We start from the raw sequence: 24,453 nt of genomic DNA, 5'->3' as shown, positions 1-24,453 counted from the left end.
GTCCCTTCCACTCCAAATATTCTGTGATTCTAGGAAGAAAGCCAGAGCACTCTACAAACCCTTGAGCTGGGTAGCAGAGCCCAGGATGGTGATGTGTGCTGGAGGGTTAGCCACCATGTGTCCCTGAACCACTAGAAAATGGAAAACATTGACACTGCAAAGACTCCTTAGAGCTGGGAGTTGAAAGTCATTCCAGAAAAGAGAGAGAAGCTCCCACTACATCAAGGGTTATTGACAACAATAGGACAACACACACGAGATCATAAAGTTGTCATTTACCCCGCAACATCACTTTGGCACAGTCTTTTTCAAAGGCATCCATCAGTCCTGTTACCACCCTTCACTTCTTAAAGAAATTACTATCTGATTAACTTTTCTAGCACAATGGTTGAAAACTGATTGCAGAAAGAAGCTGGGTTTTGCTGAGGCACAGATCAGATATAGGAGAATAAAGACTTCTGTTTAAAATACACTGCTGACTCTTAGGTTTGGAAGAGAGGACTCGAGCAGAAACAAGTACGTTCTTTATGCACCTTGATGAAATAGTTTAACTGCAGGAACAGCCAGAAAGAAAGTTCCTCCTCTCCACCTTTAATGGAGAGGTTCTCTCATTTACAAGGGGAAAAAAAAGAAGCCTATTTTCATCTGAAGTTGTTACTACCAGCAACCACTTTTTATTAAAAGAGGACTTCTGTCAGCTCCTGAAAAAGGGAAACATCTTTTTCAGCAACAAAACCCTATATATTTATCTCAAAAGCCAAGTAGGCTGGAATGCATTTTGTTTGGTGGAGGAGGTAGTCTTTTTTCTTTCAGGTTCTTGAAATTCATCTGCCATGAATAAGCAGATTTTTTTAAAAAATGAAATTTCCCTCTAAGAAAATTTCAAAAGAAACATTTCCTACAGCTCTGCTCAGTTAGCAGCAGCAAAAAAAAATGGCTCAGAAATGGTTCAATTTCACAGCTGCTCCCCTGAATTTTTCTGAGAGCTAAGAGAGTAAGGAAAAAACTTGCCAATTTCTGATTTTCCCTTAAGAAAGAAATTAGCAGATTATTGTGTAGGAATGGGGATTTTCATGGGACAAAGGGCTGAGTGCAGACTCCACACTGGTCAAGAAGAAGAGAAATAATTTTCTCCATGGCAGGAGGCTTGGGCTACAAATTTGTCAGATAACGAGTAGCCAGAGGCTGATACAAAAGACTAATTCTCTTAGTAAAACCCTTGGAGAGTTTCCCAATATGAGTCCAAGGCTGGCAAGCTGCAGGAGGAGACGGGAAGAAAATGCAGCCATCTCATGAGGACACCGCCTTTGGATTTCTTCATTGTGTTTTTCCTATACAGCACTCCTCATAATTCCCTCTGGCTAGAACCATTGAAATGAAACTTATTGATTGAAATTCTGATCTTATTGATTTTGCACATGAGATTTGTGTGAATATGAAAGAGCAGGAACTGCTCTACAGCCGCACCCATCTCCATTTATTCCCTGCTGAACACATGGTGTAGGCTTGCTTGTCCATCTCAGCTCCCTGAGCTTCCAGAAATAAATCACCCAAAATTCAAATATACTGCATCTATTAGCTCACAAATGTGTGGTAAATATTACTGGTCCTTGAATAGACTGAGTTACCTTTTACTTTCTTTTGTCTGCTCTCCTTTCATATCCCCTCTTTACCTCGTTAACCGCATGTCCTGTTTTTCCCTTTCATTTCAGAGGTGAGGAGGGAAAATGGGAAGAACATGTTCTGAGAGGAAGAAGGGATGGGAAACTGGGAGGAGATTATGGTTGCCTGGAAGGAAGAACATGACAGCTTAAAATGCTCTAAGTGCTATTAGAAATGGTATTTCTACCCCTAAAGAAAGGGTCTTGGCTATGGGAACTGGTGAACGCAGGACAGCAGGTAAAATGATCACAGGGGGCAGCGATCAGAGGTTCCAAGTGGAAAACCAACACAGTATAAGCACATGGTCACCCCCACCCAACAGCAGGAACAGCAGCCCCCTGCTTTCCCCAAGCTTTGTGGGGCAGTCCTGCATTTCCTGCCCACAGCACAGGGACGTTCCTGTCAAGCCTCCTGTAGTTGGGTGCTTTTTGGCAGAGAGGTGGAGTGGCTTTTAGAGGCAAAATCCGCAGCCTCAGCATTCACATCTACTTCCGAACAACCAAACCTCCCTTTGCAGATTTCTTGTTTACTGAAATGGTGAGTGTCCTTTCCACGGATCAGGTAGCAATCCTTTATTATCTTCATTTTAGTTTGATGCATTTTACTTCGCTGTGCTCAACACTTCCTTCTTTCCTCTCTAGATCTTTTTATAGCTAGATTATCAATCATACATATCAATCAATGTTATGGATTAAAGTTGAGTATATTGTGACTTGTCTGGGCCTGTAGGAAAGCATTTTAAACAAAGTTCTATTTATTTTATTTTCCCCATTGACATTTGTTTTCTTCTCTCTTTTCCAACCTTCTGAAATGGCAAAGCCTGCCAGGAAAATTGTGGGATTTTAACTCACTAGAATTCTTAAATCACTGTTAGATGTCATGGAATGGTTATGAAAAGAAGGCAGGTCATCTGGTGAGATCTGTGACCACACTGCAACACAAAAACCCAAACCATCTGTTAATTACGCTGATGGAAAACATAATCCAACATGGTGGTGAAACCTGATGCTTTGCATCGAGCATGTAAACGATTCATGTTGCAAGTGTTGATCAAAGAGCTCCCAAAGGGCTCCTCCTCGTAGGTCAGGTCACAAACACGGCACTGTGGAGCAGGGGCAGGCACAGGGTGTGGGTGCAGCAGCTGTGGGGAACCCTCAAGGCACGTGGGGAGCCAGGGCCTCCGCAGCACATGGGGCAAGGTCCAGGGGAGCCGAGTGCCCACGTCCACACACTGCTGTCCCATCCCCAAGCACTGAGGCGCTCAACCCTGCACTGCTGGCCCAGACCACAGAATCAAGGAATGTCCTGAGTTGGATGGGACCCACAAGGAACATCGAGTCCAGCTCCTGGCCCTGAACAGGACATCCTTGAGAGTCACACCACGAGCCTGAGAGCCTTGACGAAATGCTTCTTGAACTCTGTCAGGCTTAGTGCTGTGATCACTGCCCTGGGCACCCTGTTTCAGTGCTCAAGCACATGACGGATGAAGAACCTTTTCCTAATATCCAACCTAATTCCCCCGGCACAACTCCAGCCGTTCCCTCGTGTCCTGTCACAGCAAGCAGAGATCGGTGCTGCCCCTCCACTGCCCCTCCTGTGGAAGCTGCAGCCCACGACGAGCTCTGCCCTCAATCTCTTCTCCACGCTGAACAAGCCAAGCGCCCTCAGCCGCTCCTCGTACGGCTTGCCCTCTAGACCCTCCACCAAGGCAGACCCCAGCCCTGAGTCACTGGGAAAAGGAGACAGCAGCCCGAGCCACGGCCTCTCCCGCCTGGGGACAGGCGCCAGAGCCTGGGGCAAGGGACGGGCACCGGGACCGCGACCTCCGTCCGTGCCGTGCGGCGGTGCCGTGTGGCGGTGCCGTGTGGCGGTGCCCTGCCGCAGGCAGCGGGAGCGGGCCGGGGGCCGGGTGGGGCCGCCCCGAGCATGCGCGAGCCGCGCGCGTCACGGGCGCGGGCGAGGCCGGCGGGAGCGCGCAGCTCGGCGCGCCCCCGCGCTCCCTCCTCCCTCCCTCCCTCCCGTCCGCCCGCCGCCGCTCCCGCGCCTCCATTCGGCTCCGCCGCCGCCCGCCGAGGAGGGGACAGCGACAGCCGGGAGCACGAGAGAGGGACGGACCCTCCCCCGCCGCCAACCCGCTTCCTCCTCCTTCTCCTCCACCTCCTCTCCCGCCTCCGCCTCCGCCTCCCGGCCGGGAAGAGCTCGCCGTGCCCGCAGCAGCCCCGCTGGATGCACTGAGCGCTCGGGCGCGGGGAGAGAGGGGCAGGAGGGAGCCGGGAGCCCCGCCGCGGAGGCGCTGCGCTACCCGGAGCCTCACGGCCATTTGCTGTAATTCTTTTATTGCCCCCCGGCCGCCTCCTCCTCTCTGCCCGCGGGAGCCAGCCGAGGCGGCGGGGGCTGCATCCCCCCTCCCCCCCTTTTTTTTTTTTTAATTTTTTTTTAAATTTTCATCGCCGCCATGGGATGTACCCTGAGTGCTGAGGAAAGAGCCGCCCTGGAGCGGAGCAAGGCCATCGAGAAGAACCTGAAGGAGGACGGGATCAGCGCGGCCAAAGACGTGAAACTCCTCCTGCTCGGTGAGAACCCGTCGGTCGCCCCCCATTGCCCCCCCTCCTCCTCTTCCTTCCCCGCGCTTATCCCACCTCATCTCTCTTCCAACAGGAGCCGGAGAGTCGGGAAAAAGCACCATCGTGAAGCAAATGAAGTAAGTCCCGCAGGTGGGGGGGCGAGCGAGCGGCGGTGCGGGGCGGGAGAGCGGGGCGGGGGCTCGCGGAGGTGAGCGAGGGCCGCGGGCGCCATGTTTACCTGAGGGGACCGCGCAGGCACAGCGCGGCGGGGCCGCCGCCGCTCCCGGCGCTGTCCAGGGCCCGCTGGTGCTGAAGCGTCGCCCCGCGGCCTCGCCCCCGGCGGCGGTGGGGGGAGGCCGGCAGCCCACCTTCCCCCTCCGCGCAGATGTCCCCGTGAAGCGAACCGCTGTCAGTTAAGCTTAATGTCGGGGTGTTATCTGCCGGCTCTGCGGATTTAAACCAAGGCTCCCTATCACTGAAAGCCCCTTTTATTGAGCTTCTACCTTCTCCTTTTAATTAATGAACGACGAGCTTGGCCGCTCATCTCATTCAAACCTCTCCTGCTCTGGGATCCGGGTCTCCCCATGGTACTCGGCGCTGCTCCTCGCTGGGGCTTCCCGCACCCTCTTCCTGTGTTTAATTAGATGTAACCGTGCAATAAACAGCAGTGAAAAGCCCCACCGCAAGGTCTCTTCCAAGCATCCCTGTGGCTGGTGTAAATGCACCCCGTAGGAAAGCAGGCGCAGGGAAGGCTAATAGGGGTGGAGGTACACCCGTGGTGCGACTATTCTTCCCCCCGCTCCTTTCTTTTTTTTTTTTTAATTAAAATACAATGAAATACCCCGTCCTCCCACCGCTATAAACATGACGGGCTGGTTGGAGGCGGGCGCCATCACGGAACAAGCCTGGGCGCTGGTTCAGGGTCTGGGTTTCAGCTGGGAGCGGTTGCCGCTTTGCGATGCTGGTGGTTGCAGAGGGATCCGTGGCTGGGAGGGGCCCCCCCGGGACCGGGGCTGCTTAGCGAGGGGCAGAGGCTGAGAGATGGGTGTGGATGGGGCGCGGGGAGCGGGTCCTGGCGCGGGAATCCGGGGCTGCGCGGGCCGACGGGCGGGTCCCGGCGCGGCGTTCAGGCGGCTCGCGCTGGACAGCGCCCGGCGGGGGCTCGCACCGGCGGCGGCGGGGCCCCTCCGGCACCGCGCGGCTCCTCCCGGCGGCGGCCGCGCCGCGCTCGGCTGCCTCCGGAGGGGCCGGAGAGAAGCCTAAGGGGCTCCGGAATAACCAAAGGGGCCCGCGCCCCTCGCAAGCTGCTGCCCTGAGCTCCCGTAGCCGCCCCCGGTGTGCGAGTATGCGTGTGTGATTGTGCGTGTATGTGAGTGTGCGTGCGCGTGTGTGTGAGTGTGGGTGTGCATGTGCGTGTGCATGTGCGTGCACCACGGGGGCAGATTGGGGCCTTCAGCCCAGCTCCCCTCCAGGCAGGGTGGTTTAGCGGGTGACCCGGATATATCTGTATCAACTCTGTGGCCGCTGTGTCCACCCCTCAGGGGTTCAATGAAACCATCATCCCCGCCTGAGGCAGTGCTTTTCCCAAGGCGCTGCGGGGCTGGGAGGTCTCACTGCGGGGAGACTCGCCTCCAGTGCACAGTAGTGTCCGTGGCTTTCCCCATCGACGTTTGTGTACCTTATTCTGTAAAGGATCTGAGCACCCCCTTTCACTGTTTGAAAGGGGATTTTCCCACCTTTCACCTCACAGTTTGGTTTGGGGCTGGGCTGGGGTGGGGTTGGTTTGCTCTTGTTTGTGTGCAAAAGGTGGATCAGGAGACATGTCACTGCAGATGAACACCAATAAATTATTTAATCTCTAAGAATTGCTTCTGCGGAAGCATGCTGGAATGGTAGGCGATGGGTTTTGGTTGAAGGGAGAGTCTGTAGGTCTCACAACAGCAGAGTGCACACACAGAGCCCACAGGCAGGAGGGCAGGCAGTGACTACACTGTCTACACAATTAGTGTACAATCACTCTTGTTTTCCAAAGAGCAGAGCTCTTATTTTTTGAAGAAAATCACATCAAGATAATAACCTGTTTGCTGCTCTAGATTGGTATATTGAGGTCTGAAATATACCCTGTTTTGTGTGTGTGTGTATATATACACACACATTTCATTAAAAAGAGACAAAGTAAGGTATGCTGGGCTTGCAGCTTTGTACCTGCTATGAAAATGTCAAGGAAGCTGCCATGGTGGATGGGCTTATAGTGCTGGAAATTGGAGGCATCCGTGAGTGTGGAAACTCCAGTGAAGTGTGCGGAGGCTGGGGTGGGGACAGCGGTGTTGCTATGAGCACGGCAGCAGCATCTGGAGAGAGCCGCGCAGCCGCGGGCATCGGGGAGAGTGATGTGCAGGGAACAACGTGGGGAAACTAACATTGCTGAAAATTAATTTAAATATAATGTGGGCATTAGCATTTCACCTGGTCAAGCTCCATTAGACAGGCTTGCTGAGAACCTAATGAATTCTTAATAAAGATTAAATCGCATGTTCATTAGATTTTGATGAAAGAGACTGCTATTTTTTTTTAATACTGTATTATTGGTGTGCTTCTAGATAATAAATCTCATCCTCTTGAATGGCTAAAGCAGCTTCACACTTGGATATTGCCTTGAAAACAAGCACAGGAATCTATAGATAGATTGGAGAATGCTAAGACAAAGGAACAGAGAGCAGACATTGTTACATAGGACTAGAAGAGGTTACACACTGCCCAGTTAATCCTTGAAATGTTAGGTAGCGGGAGAAGAAGTAGAAATTACAGTAATTTGACAGTGTAGCCAGAATGGAGATAAGGATTTGTAAATTTAATTCAGGATGTTTTAGTAAAATATTTGGATACCTTTTAGCTGGTGAGCAGGGGGTTATTGAGCAAAAAAAGAGGTACTGGTGAATGACAGAGAGGTGGAACTGGAGTCTGGAATGTACATCTCAAACAGTGGCACCACAGGCTAGGAATGATAGTTTTCTTAGCACCCATGGTTGTTTTGACACCCTTAACCCTTGCACACCTCCACCTTGGCTGATTAATTTTGCTATATTTTTTCACAGCCAGTCCTGCAGTCCAGGTACTTTCACCCATGCCTCAAAATGAAGGGTCAGAGCCAAGCTAGTCAGAGGAACAGTCCTGAAAGGCATGGTTGTGCCATGCAAACCAATGAGACTCCAGAGTGTGCCATAGCATTCAGAATCAGGCTGTGACCAGATTCTGTTTTCACTCAGCTTAAAAAACCATCTGTAACCAAGCAAATCTGGGGCTTTCTTTTAAAATCCAAGCTAGAAGGTTAGAGTTACCGGACAAGAGAAATTCATCTTCCACTCACACCACCCTATCAGTAAATTCACAATGATGTAGGAGTGCAATGAATGTTAACACTTTTTAGATGTTATATATTGAAATAAATGTCAAGCACATGCAGAATTTGGAACTTACAATCTTCTTTTCTGGAATACTGGACTGTAGTAGCATGAAGTCGAGACTGATGTTATTTTAAGATATTTTTGTGGGGACTTAAAACTCTGGTGAATGTGCTTGTTCATCAAAAGCCCCAGCCTAGCATACCGAGCATATCTCCATCTCTTACTACTTAGCAGGACATTTAAATGTCCATGCAACGGTCCAGTGGTGAGCAGGGTTGGACTGCTCGGGTGGGGACACCATCCGCTGCCATCAGCACAAGGCTTCCAGGGAATTCAGTGTTTAATCGTGCCTACACAGAGAGGCTGAGTTAGCTGGCATGGCTTCAAAAACAAGGTCCTGCCACCTACTCAGCAGCCACTGTTCTGAATGGTGAGCCAGGGCAATATTTCACCTTCCCAAACGAGGGGTTAGTGATAGGTGTGGCATTCCAGAGGAGACATGGCTTCACCTGCACACTGGAAAAATCTCAGGGCTTGGGATTTGGTTTTGGATTTTGCCTTTGCAGAAGCAGCAGCTTCTGTCCCCTGCGGAGCTGAGCGCAGAGAGCTGGGTCTGGCTCCTTTTCACAAGATGCCGGAGCTTTCCAGCCCTGCATGTCCTCCAGAGCAGCTGTGTGTCACTTCACCAGCAGTGCTGGCAGTAACTCAGTTGATAAGCTTCTGTGCTGTGCCATTTTTCACAAAATGTTTTTATGTTAAGTATGAGAAGGATGGAAATGTACAATCAGGAGAAAAATACACTAGTGTACAGTGCTTCTCTTGAAATATCTGCTGTCTTCTCCCCAGCAGCCATCAGTCCCAACAGCCGGCTGATAGATTATTCTGACCTTTTTCAAAAAGCCCCTCAAAACAGCCCCAGGTTCTACTTGCTCTGTGTAACCAAATTACTTATAATCTAATGAACTTCTTCAGTGAGAAGCAGTCCCCGCCCACAGGTTTTACAGCAATTTGATGCCAAATGCCATTGAAATGAAACGATGTGTTGTGAACACCCACTTGAGTGCTCTTTGCTGCATGTCTGTGTCTCAAATCCGTAGTGATTTCACACTTGCAGCCCCTTCCCCCAGGAATACTTCACCCCACAGGGGCTTGCAGCCCGGAGTTGCTTCGCCTCTGCAGCATCTTTCCGGGGACAAGACTGGAAACTGCATCTTCCTGGTCTGTTCCACTCCCCAGCACAGCTCTTCTGCCCTGTGGCATTGGGTGCAGAGCCCCACTCGGCTCTGCTTCTGTCTGGGAACTGTTTGATTGTGCTGTGAGCTGGCAACCCAGAGGCATGAGTCTCACTAGAGCACCAGGTCAGGCTGAGCCATCCTCATCCTTACTTGTCTCCTGCTCTGTTTCCAGGATTTCTGTGACTTAAGACCCAAAGTAGGGCAGTGACAGGCTGCACCTGGGCAGTACTTGAACTGGGTTTCAGTAAGCAGGGGAAAGAGCTGCAGCCTTCCAAATGAAGTTGTTTCATTCTCCCAAGACCTGCCCCAGTGCACTCTGCCCTGGGTGTGGATTTGGCACCATGCACGTGGCACATGGACCCCAGCAGGGAGGAGCCTCTAGTGGAGCTGTTTTGGCAGTGAAACCTGCAGTAAAACCAGTAGAAAACTGCCTGCTGGGGCAGCTCTGGGGTGTCTGGATGGCAGCTGGGCAGTGCATTACCTGCCCTGAGGAAGGCAGGGTCTTCTGCCAGGGTGTCAAGAGAATATCCCAGTGGAGGCTGCTGTAGGAGGGGGCTCTCTTCTTACTGCAACTTTTTTCCCCACCTTCACAGATGCTTTCTTGCATCCCTCGATGCTGTGGGTGCCATGTTTCACACTCTGCAGTGGCACAGCACAGGGAGATTGCCCCTGAACCAGTCAAGAATAAGAGTGGGAACAGAGGAAAGTGAGGCTGTTCATTTTGGCTTGTAGTTGCAAAGGGTAATCATATTTTCAGCATTTATTTCCTTCCTCTTGGATTTTTAATTGTGCTAAAACATTAACAACCATAGTTCCTTCTTTTATATTTAAGGTTCTTGTTATTAGACTGAGAGAGATTTCAGAGAAAAGCAGTAACAATATTAGGAGGCAAGATGGAATACATTTTGAGTTTGTGTTTTTTCTTTTTCCTTGACAGTTCTTAATTTGTTTCTTGTTTTAGGGACTCATAAAAGTAAAAATATCTTTCAGTGACAACAGTGAACTGCATAGCTTCTCCTCTTCCAACCCAGTTTTAAAACCTTAAAAGAAATTTGCCTGTCATATTCTGACATGACACATCTAGTCCTGTTGGAAATGTTTTAGCAATCTAATGAGATGAAAGCAGTTGTTTCAATGAGCTCAGAAGAAAGAGACAAATCTGCTGCACAATTGTAACCGGGGATCTGTTTTGTTTTATGACTTGGCTAACCCAGAAGTTGTAAGAGACATTAGATTGACAAATGAATTAGATAATAAATGAGAAAAGGTTGTGGTTTTCCTCTTCAGCCTGTCCTTTCCCATTTGTCTGGTATACAACTTCATACCTGATTTGAGTTCTTCGGGGTGCTTACCTGGGGAATACAGGGAGGATAATCAAAATGGGTGAAGAGTGAAAAAGAGACAAGTAATGGAGGTCAAGGCACTGTGTTGGGTCTTCTGTCTGGTCTGGACAAGAGAAAGAGTGAAATGAAGAAGTGCTTCACTGATGGCCAAGGCAGGAGCAGGTTGGTGGAGAGTAAGAGCCAGGCAGTCAGGAGTGTCTCGCACACTCATAATTACCTAGTTTTCTTCAGTTCCCTTTTCAGAGTTGCAGCCTGTCTTTGCAAGTATCAAGCTCCCTTGGTTTCTCCTGGATCTGCAGGATACAAAATCACAACTAAGCATTGAAGCTGGTGGATATGCAGCCAGAAAGGCTGATGCCAGTGCAGGGTCCAAGAGCTCGATTTTGCAAACTCCTGCTCAGGTAGCAAGGAAGGCAAAAAGCTTTTCCAACAAGGCAGCCGTACACAGTGCACAGAAGGACTCATCCTCTACGCTCTGAAGTCTGTGGTTACACCCTGAGTGCAACTGAGTGTGGAAGATGGGATTTGGTCCTTTATTTATAACATTGGTTTAAAGAGGAGCTCCAGCAGGTGAGAATTGCCAAAATCTCAAATTCAGATGGCCAGGGTGTTTAGGAGTCTAGTCACTTTTCCTGGTGCTATTGCAAATCTCCTGATATTTGTGGGTTTGTGTAGAGCCTGAAATTATTTCTATGGAGCCTGGACTCACATGATGACTGGATAAGCTCTGTTTTCAGGTGGTCTTTGCTTAGGCATGTATTTTGTTTTTGAAAGAAAACTTCCAGCTCTCCTCACTTCAGAGAAAAGTTAAAAACCAAATTACCTTATTCTAGCTTGAGGACTCAAGAACTGGGAGCAAAATAAAAAACATCCCAAGTGAAGGTGAGGAAACCAAATACATCTCAATTGCTTGGTTACTTTTGAAGCCTGATTCCTTTTTTGCATCGGTGATATTGAAACCAGCAACCTCTCTTATTTCAAATCAGTTTGAATGCTACTGACCCCAGATCCTCTCTTTGAGCTCACTGGACTTTGGGCCAAGTTCTTCCTACACTGAAGATGATGTCTGTTCAATCTGCAGGTTTTAAGAGAGGTGATGAATTTCAAATGTTTGTGTGACACTTGGTGGGATCCTGGATATTGCTAAGTTTCATTCACAAAACCAAAACCAGGAAACAAAAAGATCTGGAAAGCATCGGCACATTAAACCTACAGCCATTTTCCTTGCCTTAATTTTTTTTTTCTTTTGTTCTTAGAGGGAAGTACTAATGGTTTATGCCATGTTTTTCTAATGCTGAAGAAATGTTGTGCCTAATGTAAAAATCCCCCTGAACTGTTAATTGAATCATTCTCATTTTAAGACCATTCAGGCAAATGACAGATGTAAGGGAAGTTGGAGGATTACAGTCCTGATTATAAGATACTCTTAGGAATCTGCCTAAAATCAGAAGATTCAAAAGGCTGAAAAATGCTACCAAGTAACACAAAGCAAGGGAATGGATGGTTTTCTAGTGCTGAACAAAAAGGAGAAAAAAGTATTTTAATTCAAAACTTAATCATTGTGTACTTATTGCAATATTAGAATAAAACTCTTGATGGAGGCACTTCTTACCATTAAAAATGCTTACTCTCCCCAGCTTTCACGTTAATTGAGAAAGAACTGAGGAGTGCTCTCAGAAGGGAGCCCAGGAAACTGTGTAGTAAGCTGACATCGTGCCTGTTTTCAAATTGCTAATCAATAACATTTTTGACATTGAAAGGGAAGGACTGGCAGAGCTGAAATTACTTTGTTTTTCTTAATCTTGGACATGTCCTGCTTTGCCTGGTCTCCAAAAATTGTTTCAGTTCATCAGCACACCTTTTATCTGAGTATAAAATCTGTAAGTTTAAAACAAAGGAGCTGGAATATACCAGCTTGAGAGGGAGACAAGAGGAATGGGTAACACAGGGTCCTCCTGCAATATGAAGAGTTTGGGCCATGGCTGTTAATAACCCTCCTCTCCCTATCAGGCCCATCTGTGGGGTCTTGTGTCCTCAAGAGCCAAAGACAATTTATCATCTGTTCTATTTGTTACAGGATAACTTCTGCAATCTTTCAGCAGAAATTCTGCTGGTTCATGTTGCAGGAGTTGCTTTTGGGAAAAGGTTGGGAGATGCTGATCCTAGTAAGTGCTTTGAGGTGTAAGTCACTGATCTCTTGACTGACTGTTTAGGACTGTGGTGTTCCAGGAAAATCGGGAGCAGGTTTCAGAAGAAGCACGATCCAATGCTGGTAGGAAATACAGGGTTTGGTAACAAGGAAAGGGATTTTCTTCTCCTTGGCACATGTCAGGATACTCAGCATAGGAATGGGGAGATCCGTGTTTCCATTGGGAGACCATGAGTGATATCTTCAGCAGCCTTTCACTTGTCCGAGAGAAAATATCCTCTTTAGAGAATTCATGACCCTAGTCTTACACCTTGGCAGGGAGGCTGGCAATGGACATTTCACCTCTGTGCATGTCCCTCCTCTGAAACATAACCCCCACCAAGTGCTTAAAACAGTCTGCAAGGCAGTGCAGTGACTCAACATGCTTTGAGATTCCAGCAACTTCAGACTTGTATTAAATGCTCTTGTCTACAAGAGCATAATCAACAGCAACTTGTACACACCATAACAGTCTGGTACAAGACTTGGAGTATTTCTGCATCAGCTGGAAATCATTACACAAGGGAATGAGATGAGAATGGGCCTCTATTGAGGAAAATACCACTTAAATGATAAATTGTATACTACCTCCTAGCAGAATTTGGTGGTTTATCCTCACTCTCTTAGAGCTGACTTGAGTTAGTAGCTCCAGTTCTAAAGCATTAAATAAAAGTGCTTAGGAAAGGCTGAGTGCACAAAATGGATGTTAAGCAGAATCATCTAGGTAACAAATGAGAAGTTTTATAGGTGGATTTCTGGAGCTGAGGTGTGCGCTCTCTCGCAGTGATGTAGAGATGTTTCCTCACTGCCAGGACAGTGTTCCTTATTTATTACAGCTGGACCTTGCTATAATCCAGCTCCTGCCTTTACAGCAAAGGTGGTGGAGTATCTAATTTTGCTGTCTCTCCATGAAGTAGTCCCATGGATATATTTCTGGAGGAATTTTGTGTGGAACTGGTGCATAGCATCTCCGAGTCTCTCCAAAATTCATGGTGAGATCTTTACATTACTTCCAGGGCACCACAATGTGGATCTGCATGCTCTAATTTGAGATTGCAATAACTAAGACTACATGAATTTGTCATCCTCTCCTGTGCTTCTAAATGGTTGGCATGACACAGCACGTGTTCCTCCACAGCATGAAGGTTTCTGCTCAGTTTCATCCACAGGAGGGAAATACCATCCTCATAATGAGTTTTAAACGTAACACAATCAGCTTGGCTTCTTAAGTAGTGCAGAACTGAGTATTTGATTCAGTATATTTTGGGAATCTGTTTTTATTTACTCACAGCCTCTTTACATCTATAAGCAGAGCAAAAGGATGTTACAGCAGGGGTGTTTACAGGGTGGTTTAGCTTGCTGCAAATAAACCAGCTCTTTCCACTGGCCAAAGAGAGCTCTAACTACAGGGCCCTTGGTAGAATAAGAAATTAGTCACTCATTGGCAGGCTGGTGCACTGATGCCCAGGCAATCGATGCTCCTTCCCAAGGTTTGGTGGGGACCCCATCTCACCTCCTGTAAGTTCAAAAATGAGCAGAGTTTTATCATTGGAATATGTGTACCCCCAGCACTACACTACACCACAGACACTACAGAGCCTTTATCATCACATTTTGTCAGGAACACCAGCACAAATCACTGGGATGAAAGAAAATTGCCATGATGAACATACACCTCAGAAAGTCATCATAGTGTTCATTAATCGCCAGTCACTCTTTGGTGATTAATTATTTAGCCAAATTGGAAAAAATTTTCCACATGAATGAGAAGATGTTTACTTAATAAAGCAGAAAGCTCCTAGAAGCATGCCCTTGTTTTCCTCAGTTTAGTGGTACGATAAATTTATATCCTCCTGCTTTTACAGCTCAGGAAAAAAGCCACGGTGCTCTATCAACTTGTTGCTGTTGGTTTCTGTCCAGCCAGTTCTTCAGCAGGAAACCTGATGCTGCTCAATGTGTGCATTTAAGATGTTTAAATGGTACATACATGAGCTGATGGTCATGGTTTGTTATCTGCATCTCTCTGCATGCCCTGAGCCCTTGTGAAACACTGCTAAGGAGGAACAGGAGAGTGCAGTGCCAAATCCCAGCTCCAGGGTTGGCATTTCTCCAGCACTGACTGATGGCATCAGGGTCATGTTAGAAAAGAGGAAGGGCCCCCAATACCTTCATCCTGGCAACAGCCTTGTGCTTAATAAGGACTCCCCTGGAAGCATGTTGCTGGGACCAGCCAGATCTTACGTCTGCAGTGAGGTGGGATGTGCAGGAAAGAGGAAAGCCAGTGCTGGCACTGGAGAATCCAGGTACTGATAGCAAATCAAAATCTTTGTATGTTCCATGGTAATATTGATGTCTGTTCAGTGTCTTTCACTATAGCTAATTATTAAAAGCATTCAACAATAACAAACATGTGAACAGGATAGAAACACTAAGAGAGCCCATAAATGGTCAAAAATTAGTAATTAGTAATTTTAATACGATTCAGAAAATAATTCAGAATCTAGCTTTTATTTATCTAAGTTTTTACTTATCTACCACTTCTGTTTGCTGATACTTTCAAGAAATCTCTTTATTTTAAATCCATATTCAGCTGAACAAATTATGAAGTTTTTCCTACATGACAGAGCATGAAAATTGAATTATTACACTGGTACTTTAAGTTCTAATCAGTGAGATCAAATTGTACTAATTTCCCCATCTGTGATCAAACAAATAGGTGAGGCCTTCTGGCATAAACAGATACACAGGATTAAACTGAAATTCTGATTTTCTTCAGTACCCTTCATGGTCTTTGAAATAGGTTTTTGGAGTTTCCAGTAAAAAAGTTGGAAAAAAATTTGTACAAAGTGTCCAGAACAATGATACAAACCCAGCCAATGTAGTGTATTTAAATTCTAAAGTAACTGGATAAACATACTGAGATTTTTAAAATAACCAAGACCATTTTTAGTGGCTCCCTCACTAACTTGGGCACACACCGGTGCAGCGCAGAGCCTGTCTGAAGCTCTCAGACACATCCTGCTCAGTCTGTTCTCCAGGAGAATCCTCCTCATTCAGCAGAACAATTGTCTGGATCCTCCTGAAGACTCACTCTGTGCTTAACCCTCCGCTGTCGGTTTTCAGCAGCCCCGCAGCTGTGTGACAGCTGTACAGCTCAGCACTGCTGCAGCGAGGCCACAGGACTTGTGGGGCTTCCAAATTAGAGCTGCTATTAATCTGTATGTGGTTAAGTCCCAGTGTTAGAGGTAGCTCATGTTTCATTCATGCTCAGACCCCAAACCCCAGAACAACTGAGTTTTCTAATACTGTGGACATCAACATCAACAGGCTTGAACAGAACTGGGTTAACACCTGAGCTTTGCTGAAGACCACATCATCTCTGCTTGTGCTGATTGCTACCCAGTTTAACATCACTCTGTGTATCTAACCATTGTCCAAATATTATTCTGTTTCTTACACCTTTTGGAAAATAAAAGATCAGGGGAAAAAAATTATTCTTCTGTTGTGGGCTTTTTCATGCCACACGCATTTCTCTTTTGCCATAGAAGCTCTTAGGTACTAGCTTTCAAATTTATTTCAGTTATAGTTCTTTGCCATGTTACTTGTATAAGGAGAAGGAAAAAACACTGGTTTTAGGAAGAGCAGATTTAATTGTAGCATTTTATACGTATTTAATGACTTCAAGAAATGAGGTCGTGTGAAATAATCTGGAACTAAATCTTGCTGTTACCCCCCCACTTGGTGCTCACAAAGCAGCATCTGAAATGTGTTCAGTTTTGGATCTCCCAAGTCAAAAGGTGAATCACTGATAAACTGGGCCCTCCAAGGTGTTTGGGGCTGATGCACAGGGTCAGTAAAGGGGGGCTGAGGAGCTGAAGAAGAGAAAGCTGAGGAAGACCTTGCTGCTCCTTTCCAAAGAGGGCCAGAGAGAAGGTGAAGGCAGACTCTTCTTCAGATACACAGTGAAGGGATGAGAGGCAACATACAAGCATTTCATGGAAATTAATGGAATATATATAAGGAAAAAGTGTTTCATGGGAAGGTTGATGCAAAAGTGGAACTGGACCCAGGAAAGGGGAGAGTCATCGTCCCTGAAGATTTTCAAAACTCAACAGGACAAGGACCTGTGCCTACATGCGGAGGTAGCTCTGCTCTGGACAGGGACCTCTACCCCAAGTTATTTGATGATTCTATTGTAAGAAAATCCAACTTAGTCTCCTTATTCAATGTTCCTAACGTCAGTGTTGACTAAAGATCTACCTCTCTTAACTGGAAACCAGAGGAACAGCACTACCAGAATTTTCCCTGCAAGTGCATAAAAAGCCAGGCTTAGCTGGGACTGTTTAGTTATCATTTCTAGTTCCCCTTCACACCACTTTGGTTTGTTTCTTTGCTTCTGAGTGTTGTCTTCTTGGAGATATTCCATACAGCATTTTATAGGCAGCCTTCTGAAATCCTAAGCTGGGGTTTGACTAACATTTTGTTTTGTTGGTGATGTCTGTCCCTACTCAGCTACGGTGGTATGTTGGTATGGTCGCACTTCTGTGGTGATGTATGGCAGTGCAGTGAACCAGACTGTGGCACTGATATGGGTTAACATAACTCAAAAAAAAAAAAAAATCCCAAAAACTTGGAAAGAAATGTCCATCAAATGTTCCCTTAAGGCAGGAATGTACTGAAAGTTGAGATGTGAGATTGTATTGAAAGATTCAGTCACTCCTGGCTAGTTCTGTGTGCTAGAGCTTAATTTTTGAGGGTAAACCAGTCACATTCAAAGATTGAAAAGTAGTTTCTAAGTCCTTCTGTACCTTTAGGCGTTTAAACAGTGGGGTTTTTTTCCTAAACCAGCCTATTTTCTCCATGAGTTCTTGTAAAAGAAATGCAAATCTCTCACTGGCTTGAAATTTCTGTGTTGTTTTAAATAAATATTCCTGTGATGCATAACGCAGTGAAAAGGAAAGTGCAGCCATTTGTTGCTATTTCACTGTATTCAGACCATCTTTCGTGCTTGTAGAGGTCAAATCCATTTAATCTGGTTATGCTATTTCAATCACATTCACATTTTTAATGCAAAGCTCAGGTTTGCTCCACACTAGAATGATCGCTCTGGTTTTGTAACAAGCTTTAGTTGTCCTGGGCGTGGAGACTTCTCTCTTCTATTTTCCCTCAGCCTTAGACACAGTCTTTGTCATTTATCAGGTAATTTTCCCTCTTGGAGAGCCAAAATGCTACAGAATCCTGATTACAGGAGTGCTGAACAACATTTTCAGATTCTGTGTTATTGGGAGCAAATTTTGAAGCCTGCATGAAAAGCCTGGCATTGATGTGGTTACCCTAACCATGGTGCTCAAGGTGGTTTGCGCAGGTCACTGCTGCCTTTTAAAGGGAGATACAGAATCGCGTCTTCACACCCTAACTCATTCAGACAATGAGTTATCTCAGTGCTCCCCTGGCCTCACAAGGGCTCACCAGTTCACAGCTTCATTAGGACACCTTTTGTGCTCTTACTGTAAATAAACCAGGCTAGAAAGTCTTTCTTTCGAAAGATATTTGTCACAGTCATAGCTTCTCAAAAGCTCCAGAAGGAACCTGCCCTATCCCTTTCCTCTGTAAGTTTTGTGTTTCCTCTTTTTCTTAAAAGAAGGCTTCTCACTTAAACACCTTTTTCCCAAACAGAAGATGCTGTATGTTAAGGAACTTAGGAAAAACCAAGAAAGCACACCAGGCAGTTTAGTGTTCTTTGAAGCCCCACTTGCTTCTGAATTTGAACAATTCACCGCTCCCATTGCCTTTTGCAGTAGTAACCTTCTGGCTTCAACTGTGTTCCTGCATTATCCCCCAAGGAAATAGAAAATAAGGCCCTAAATACTTCTTGTTTTTTACTTTTAACATCACTTACAAACATGCAGGAGAGAAACGGCCAGCCTGGCAGAGGTTTAGCACTACCAGGCAAGACAAGAACTTAGTGTAGATAGTGAAAAAGAGGCAGAAAGAGACAGAGCATGATGTTTTGAAGCAGGAGTCAGAAAAGGAATCATGACCAAGTTCAGGCTTTGGATAACAAAATGATGCTGTTTGCTAAGCAGTCATCCAGAAGACTGACAGCAGCTTGATAAAACAATGCATGGACCAGACACTGACACCTTTATGTGAACCTTGCTCAAAGCAAGTGCCAAGAGTAAGTGGATCAGAGCTGTCAGAGCTGTTAATAAGGGTAAAAGCTGGCAGGAGAAATGGCAACCCCCATTTGCAATGTAAGATCTGACCATAAGAGATTGCCAACAAGAGAGATCCTAGCAAGCTTTCTTTTCATGGTAAGACTCTAAGACTAACTTCCTAAATGAGGTTTCCGAAGCAGGACTCAAAACTCTGCAAGCTAAAAGATACAATGATATGATGTGCTTTTCCTTTTTAAAATACATCCTTCCATAGCCGACATCAAAACGTGGGGGAAAAGGAGAGGAACTGTTTCAATTCAACTTCAGTTACAAGCAAGCTTTCTTTAATCTCTGATTTATTCTTTCCTAGAAGACCTCCTTAATACATATTATCATGAGTAGTGGTCCTTACTGTAAGTGGAGGGACACTGACAACCATTTGGCCAAAGTTCCTGCAGTCTATATCCAATAGCAGTGTGATGAGTAAAAATAAATGCCAACGAACATAGCTACAGAAGCAGATCTTATATCCAGTTGCAAACTCACACTTAATTATTAATGACTGAAGTGCTGTAGTCTTTCACTTAGTAGCAAAACATACCCTGAATATCTCTTGGGTTATGTCAGATTGACAGAGCATCAGTGCCAAAGACAATGTCAGCTTTTCACTGATGGATCAAGTACCGTGTACAAGAGCAAGAAAAGTGAATATTCAAATGAGAATCCCAGTTTCCTCTGATAACGAGCCAGGAATTCCACATTCAAGAACTGATTGATGGAAGTTGCCCGTGTCATAGACAAAATGATAAACAGCTTCAGAATAATGAATTACAAGCAGAAATTATACTAGTGAGTGATGGAGTAGATCATGGAAAGGTCATTTTGTCCATCTCTGTCCTAATGCAGAATTCTTTTTGACTACACATTCCTCAGTGTTCTGCATGGTTTACTTGTAAATGACTTAAAGACACGAGTATTTGGATTGTTATATGAATTGTACATCACTCAACTGCAGATAGATTTCACATTAAAGAACTTTCTCCAGTGGCCTGATACTTTTGTGTGAAAATTTCTCTTGCCTCTCCTAATCACTTCTCAGCACAGAAGAGTTCTTATCACTGTCAGCTGGAGTAGTAAGTATGACTGGTGAATCTGGGAGGAACTGTATCTTTTCTAGCCTTTTTACCAAAGTTTGGATGGAGGAGTTGTTGTGTTTTCCTGTACTGAAGATTTCCAGTGCAAGAGATACCGTCCTCAACCACAGACGGGAATTGTTCAGTCCTCACAATGAAAGGAAGTAGTTGGAGGAAGCAATACCAATTCAAGGTGGGAGATTTTGCAGGTTACATCTCAGATCCCTCTTAGTGAATTTGTGTCTAATAAAGCAGACTCAAAGCTGAAAGAAAGATTATGCTGATGGCAAACAAATCGGAAGTGAAGAGGTTGTGGCTAGACAGTGTTTGGAGTTTGCTGGCCTGCCAAGAGCTCAGGGCAGTTTTTGGGAAATGTGGAGGAGAAATCTCAAAATAACTATTTAATGCTACTGCAAAGTCCTCTTTGGCTATGCTGACCCAGCAAAACAGAGACTGTAAACCCAGACACGGCTTTTCGTCCTCTGCAGCGACAACTGCATAGCTCTGCAGCACTCCATGTCTCATATGTATCTTCCAGAGGGCAGTGGAGTTAATAAAGAGACTGGTCTTTCTGAAAAGCAGACTTCAAGCTTCACAGAACAAGCACGGGTGTTACTTGGGCTCTTGGTGCTTTTCTAAAAGTAGAAGATGCCCAAGAACTCGTTGTATCTGCAGCTGGTGCTTGCCAGAAATGCTTGTATGATCTATATGGATGAGTGGAGAAAAGGGGGGAGAGAGGGGGGGAAAGGCCTTGGAGGGGAAACAACTGAGGAGATACAAATGAAAATTCAATTAAACAGAAGAGAAGGAAAATTCAAACTAGCATTGACACCCTGCTCAAGGCTGCTGATGCATCTTGATTTCATCTCTAAACCTAGTGAATGAAGGTGACAGTGAAGAAAACAAATTACCTCTCTGGAAAGAGCTGAATTAGATGACCAGGAAGATGAAAACATTCAAATACAGATATTCCTCTATGATATGCCCAGGGCTTGTAACAAATTCAACCAGAACAATAGCTCTTGGCCTTGTAACCATTCCAAAGCTTGTTCAATATATGAGATTTTTTTTTTTTTTTTTTTTTTTTTTTTTTTTTTTTTTTTTTTTTGGTAAAGGACTCAGTTTATTTGCCAACTGGAAGACTTGAAATGGACAATTAATGTAATCCCCTGTTGTCCTCCACCCTTTGTAGCCATCTGTCATGGTTTGGCATAGTTTGGGTTTGTAGTTAAAGAGGGCTCCATCAGCCATGGAAGTGATTCTTTGCAAAGAGGTGCTTACAGCTTCCTCTAGACCCAGTAGAACCAATCAACTGGCTAGTTTGAATACTGGCAACTTTTTAAAGCCGCTTAAGAAGCTTGACATGCCTCTGTGGTCCACATTTAAGAACGAACAAAGCCCAGGAAAGCTCTCTTGCTTCCAGCTTTTGGACAGGTAACTGGGAGGCCGTGGTGCAGCCCAGCGGGGCCAGGCCAGGCCCTGCTCGGTGCAGCCCGGCCGGGTCGGCTGCGGCGCGGCTTTGCTGAGATCTCAGCCACTTCTGCTCGCTGGACACCCGGCGCAGCCCCTCAGTACAGGCCGGGCCGGCCGGGAGACAGCCACCCCGGAGCCCTGCAGCCCTGCTCCATCCGCAGCCCTGCTCCATCCGCAGCCCTGCTCCATCCACCACCCTGTTCTATCCACCGCCCTGTTCTATCCACCACCCTGCTCCGTGCAGGCGGCCCCGCGGCTTGGCCAGCCCCTCCCAGTGCAGCCGCTGAAATAAAATGCCACACCAAAACGAGCTCTGGCTGCCACCCGGCAGAAATTAGGTGACCAACAGCAAAAGGCGAATTCCAGCTGCAAGGCCCGGGTGAGATTAACTCTCTTAGTGCTGTAAGATTCTCCAGAACAGATGAAGCCTGCAGACACCAATCCTCTCCCAACTCAGAGGAAAAGGAAAGGTGAAGGCACATGAAGAAAACACCATAAAGATACCAAAGTCAGTGAAGAAGGAAGAGCTGAAACCCCAAGAGAGGAGAAAGAGTAGATGCTTCAAACCTAGAAACTGAAATTCTGTTGTAAAGCTATGGTGATGGACTATGGTACATCCAAGTACCCGTTGTAATTTCATGAAAGCATGGGGGGGTGGAATGTTCAAACTGCAATTGTGATCAAAAGTACCTGTGCTGAAACAAGCAAATGTTGAAGTAGCTGTGATTTGATGAGAAGCTTAAACAGAGAGAGATGAAAGTGATGAAGACCCTTGCTCCCAGGCAAGAAGAAGACCTCTGTTCCTAGAGATGAAGATGCTCCCAGAGATAGGTGAAGAGAACCTTTGTTTCTGAACAGCTCAGCCTTAAAATGGTACCCCATTAGCTCAAGATTGAACCCGCAAAAACAGTTGTGGGGAAAGCTGTAAGTCAAAGGAAAGGACTTTCACATGCGAGCAGAGAACCAACCCGGGCGGCTGTCTTGCTGTGACATTGAAGCCATGAGAGAATTGTTTCTTGTGGACATGTCTCTATAGCATGAGCAAGAGAGACTCCTCTCCCTAAGTGAACTGAAAAAGATTATTATAGAGGTGGTAAACTGTCTGAAAAAATCTCAAGGGTTGTCTTTTTACATTGTCAGTGGGAGAAGGGAGAAAGGTGGGGGGAAGAGAAGTGTTCTGAAGGTTTAGTCTGACTTTTTTCTTTCTTTTAGGTCTGTTAATAAACTTCTTTATATTCTTTTAAGTTTTGTGCCTGCTTTGCTTTCTCCTAATTCTTATCTCACAGAAGGAAAATAAGTAAGTAATGGATATTTTGAACCAAACCACTACACCATCAGAATGATGCTAATTGGACATACTGAATTCAGAATGGTGGCATTTTGCACTCATTTTAATTTCTGCCCTCAGTTATGCTGGTGTGGGATACAGAAAGTGATCTGTTTTGGTTGTTCTGGTTGCTACTGGTTTTCTTGTTTGTGGGAGAGGTGTCCAAATGCTCAGTGTCATAAACTGTTGTAGCAGAGAAGCTGAATGTTCTTTTCTCTTTTAAGATAAACTGTCATTCCTCCAGAATGTGGTCGTCATCAATTTATTTCAGCTTTATTTTGCTCTTTGCCAGCTGTGTGAGGAGCATGTTCAATATAACCAGTCATTCCAATAGCTTAATTTCTCCCCTAAGTATTTTGCTTCTTTCGGGTTGTCACCACAATCCTGTTTAAAAGCCTGCTAATAGTAATTGAAAGCCATTTTAAGCTTGCATGTAGTATCAGAGTTTGAGCTGTGTTTTATTTCTGTAAAACAGAAATAATAGTTAGCTATGACAGATACTAGGAAGCTAAACAACAGCCAAGGCTACCACACTTTTGGAAACATACATTGCTAAAAGAAACTCATGGATCCGGAATCCAGTGAAATGAACATGAATCTTCCCAAGGACTTCAGAGGGATTCTGATCAGGTTCTGAGTGCAAAGTGTGATCAGCAGTGGCCAGATGGAGTTTAGGCACAATATAACCAGGAACTCTGCCTTTGCCAAGAGGGTCCCTGGGACTTCAGCCTGTGTTTAAGATGAAAGTTATTGATACTTCTACAGAAAGCAAAGGGCAATGGAAGTGAAAGGGTGCTGGCTGGGTTGGACTACTAAACCAAGTAGTCCTCTCCACTACTTGCAAAAGGATACCAGCTTTGTTGGGAAGGAGGGAGTTAGCTGATCCTGTCTGTTCAATTCCTCGTTCTTAATTATTTTGGCTGATATCATCTATATGCTAAGTCAGTCCCAATGAATGGCATTTGAAACATCCTGACCGAAGTCATTACATTATCACATTCAGGCCAGGCTTTAAGTAAAAGAGATTTGGCTTGTTCTTTACACTGCTTGGCCCCTCTCCCGAATGTACGGCCATTATAACAGAGGATTATCTACATGGAGGTTTTCTTCATTTCCATTAGGAGAAAAATTTCATTCAGTGCAGCAAGGGCAGCCTGAGATGGCAGGAGGAGATTGGCTCCATGCTGACGCCTTTGTTATCCGCTGAGCAGAGCCTGACATCCCCTGACACTGCCGGGGCCTTGGTGAGGGGCTGTTATTTATTTCAGTGTGTGGAACACATTGTTTTCTGAAAGGGAGGAGAATCAGCCCTTTATGAACAGGAGTCACTGGGCAGCATAGTCACCAAGCTGCAGGAGCTGGGGTTTGTTGATATAGTTGGCTTTTCAGCAAGTGCCTTTGTTGGGCTTATCTTTTCTTTTAGTCTGCATCTCTTTGGTGGTGTTTAAGGTGGATCTAGACTCTCTCTGTCTTTCCCAACCCCTCTGCCTTTTCTAACACAAAAACACAGGGATAGGGACAAAGGGACTTAAATTTTTTCAAGCTTATGGATCTCCACAAGGCCACTTCCCTGAGATACATAACTTCTCATCTAGAGACACTATCTGTCCTGCCGTGAGTTGCATTAGTTCAAGAGGTTCCTCCAGTCCATTTGCAGACCATGAATAACCCTACTGCATTGGTAGGCACTGCTCGCTGGTTTTCAAGAGTGCATGACACCCACACAGAAAGAGCTGCTGCTTGCTGGTTGACACCAAAGCACTGTGACCTCTGCATCACACAACTCCTTGTTACAATCCCCGTGATGTGTTTGCATTCAAGTGGAAGCCAGCTGGTGTAGTGTCCTCATGTCTTCCTAGAGCCTACACTGCACACATATGATATGTTCCCCCCCTCTGAGAGACATCATATGAACAAAGGACAAACTTCTGGAATCCTTTGGAGCAGTGACCAGTCAACACTGAAT

The 24,453-nt window shown here is 45.8% G+C and overlaps 1 protein-coding gene across 2 annotated transcripts in view; it reads left to right on the top strand.

Moving 5' to 3' along the window:
• Nucleotides 1–3,745: 3,745 nt before the first annotated feature.
• GNAO1 (G protein subunit alpha o1) overlaps nucleotides 3,746–24,453 on the top strand; it is a 143,573-nt gene continuing 122,865 nt past the window's right edge. For both annotated transcript variants that reach the window (XM_069026465.1, XM_069026464.1), the window contains exons 1-2: nucleotides 3,746–4,235; nucleotides 4,321–4,363. In XM_069026465.1, the coding sequence (XP_068882566.1) occupies nucleotides 4,118–4,235; nucleotides 4,321–4,363 (161 nt within the window). In that variant the 5' untranslated portion in view covers nucleotides 3,746–4,117. The remainder of the gene's footprint in view (nucleotides 4,236–4,320; nucleotides 4,364–24,453) is intronic.

Source organism: Aphelocoma coerulescens, chromosome 11, assembly GCF_041296385.1.
Source record: "Aphelocoma coerulescens isolate FSJ_1873_10779 chromosome 11, UR_Acoe_1.0, whole genome shotgun sequence".
Classification (NCBI taxonomy): Eukaryota; Metazoa; Chordata; class Aves; order Passeriformes; family Corvidae; genus Aphelocoma; species Aphelocoma coerulescens.
The sequence above is the reverse complement of the archived record's forward strand: the minus strand, read 5'-3'. Positions and strand labels throughout refer to the sequence as shown.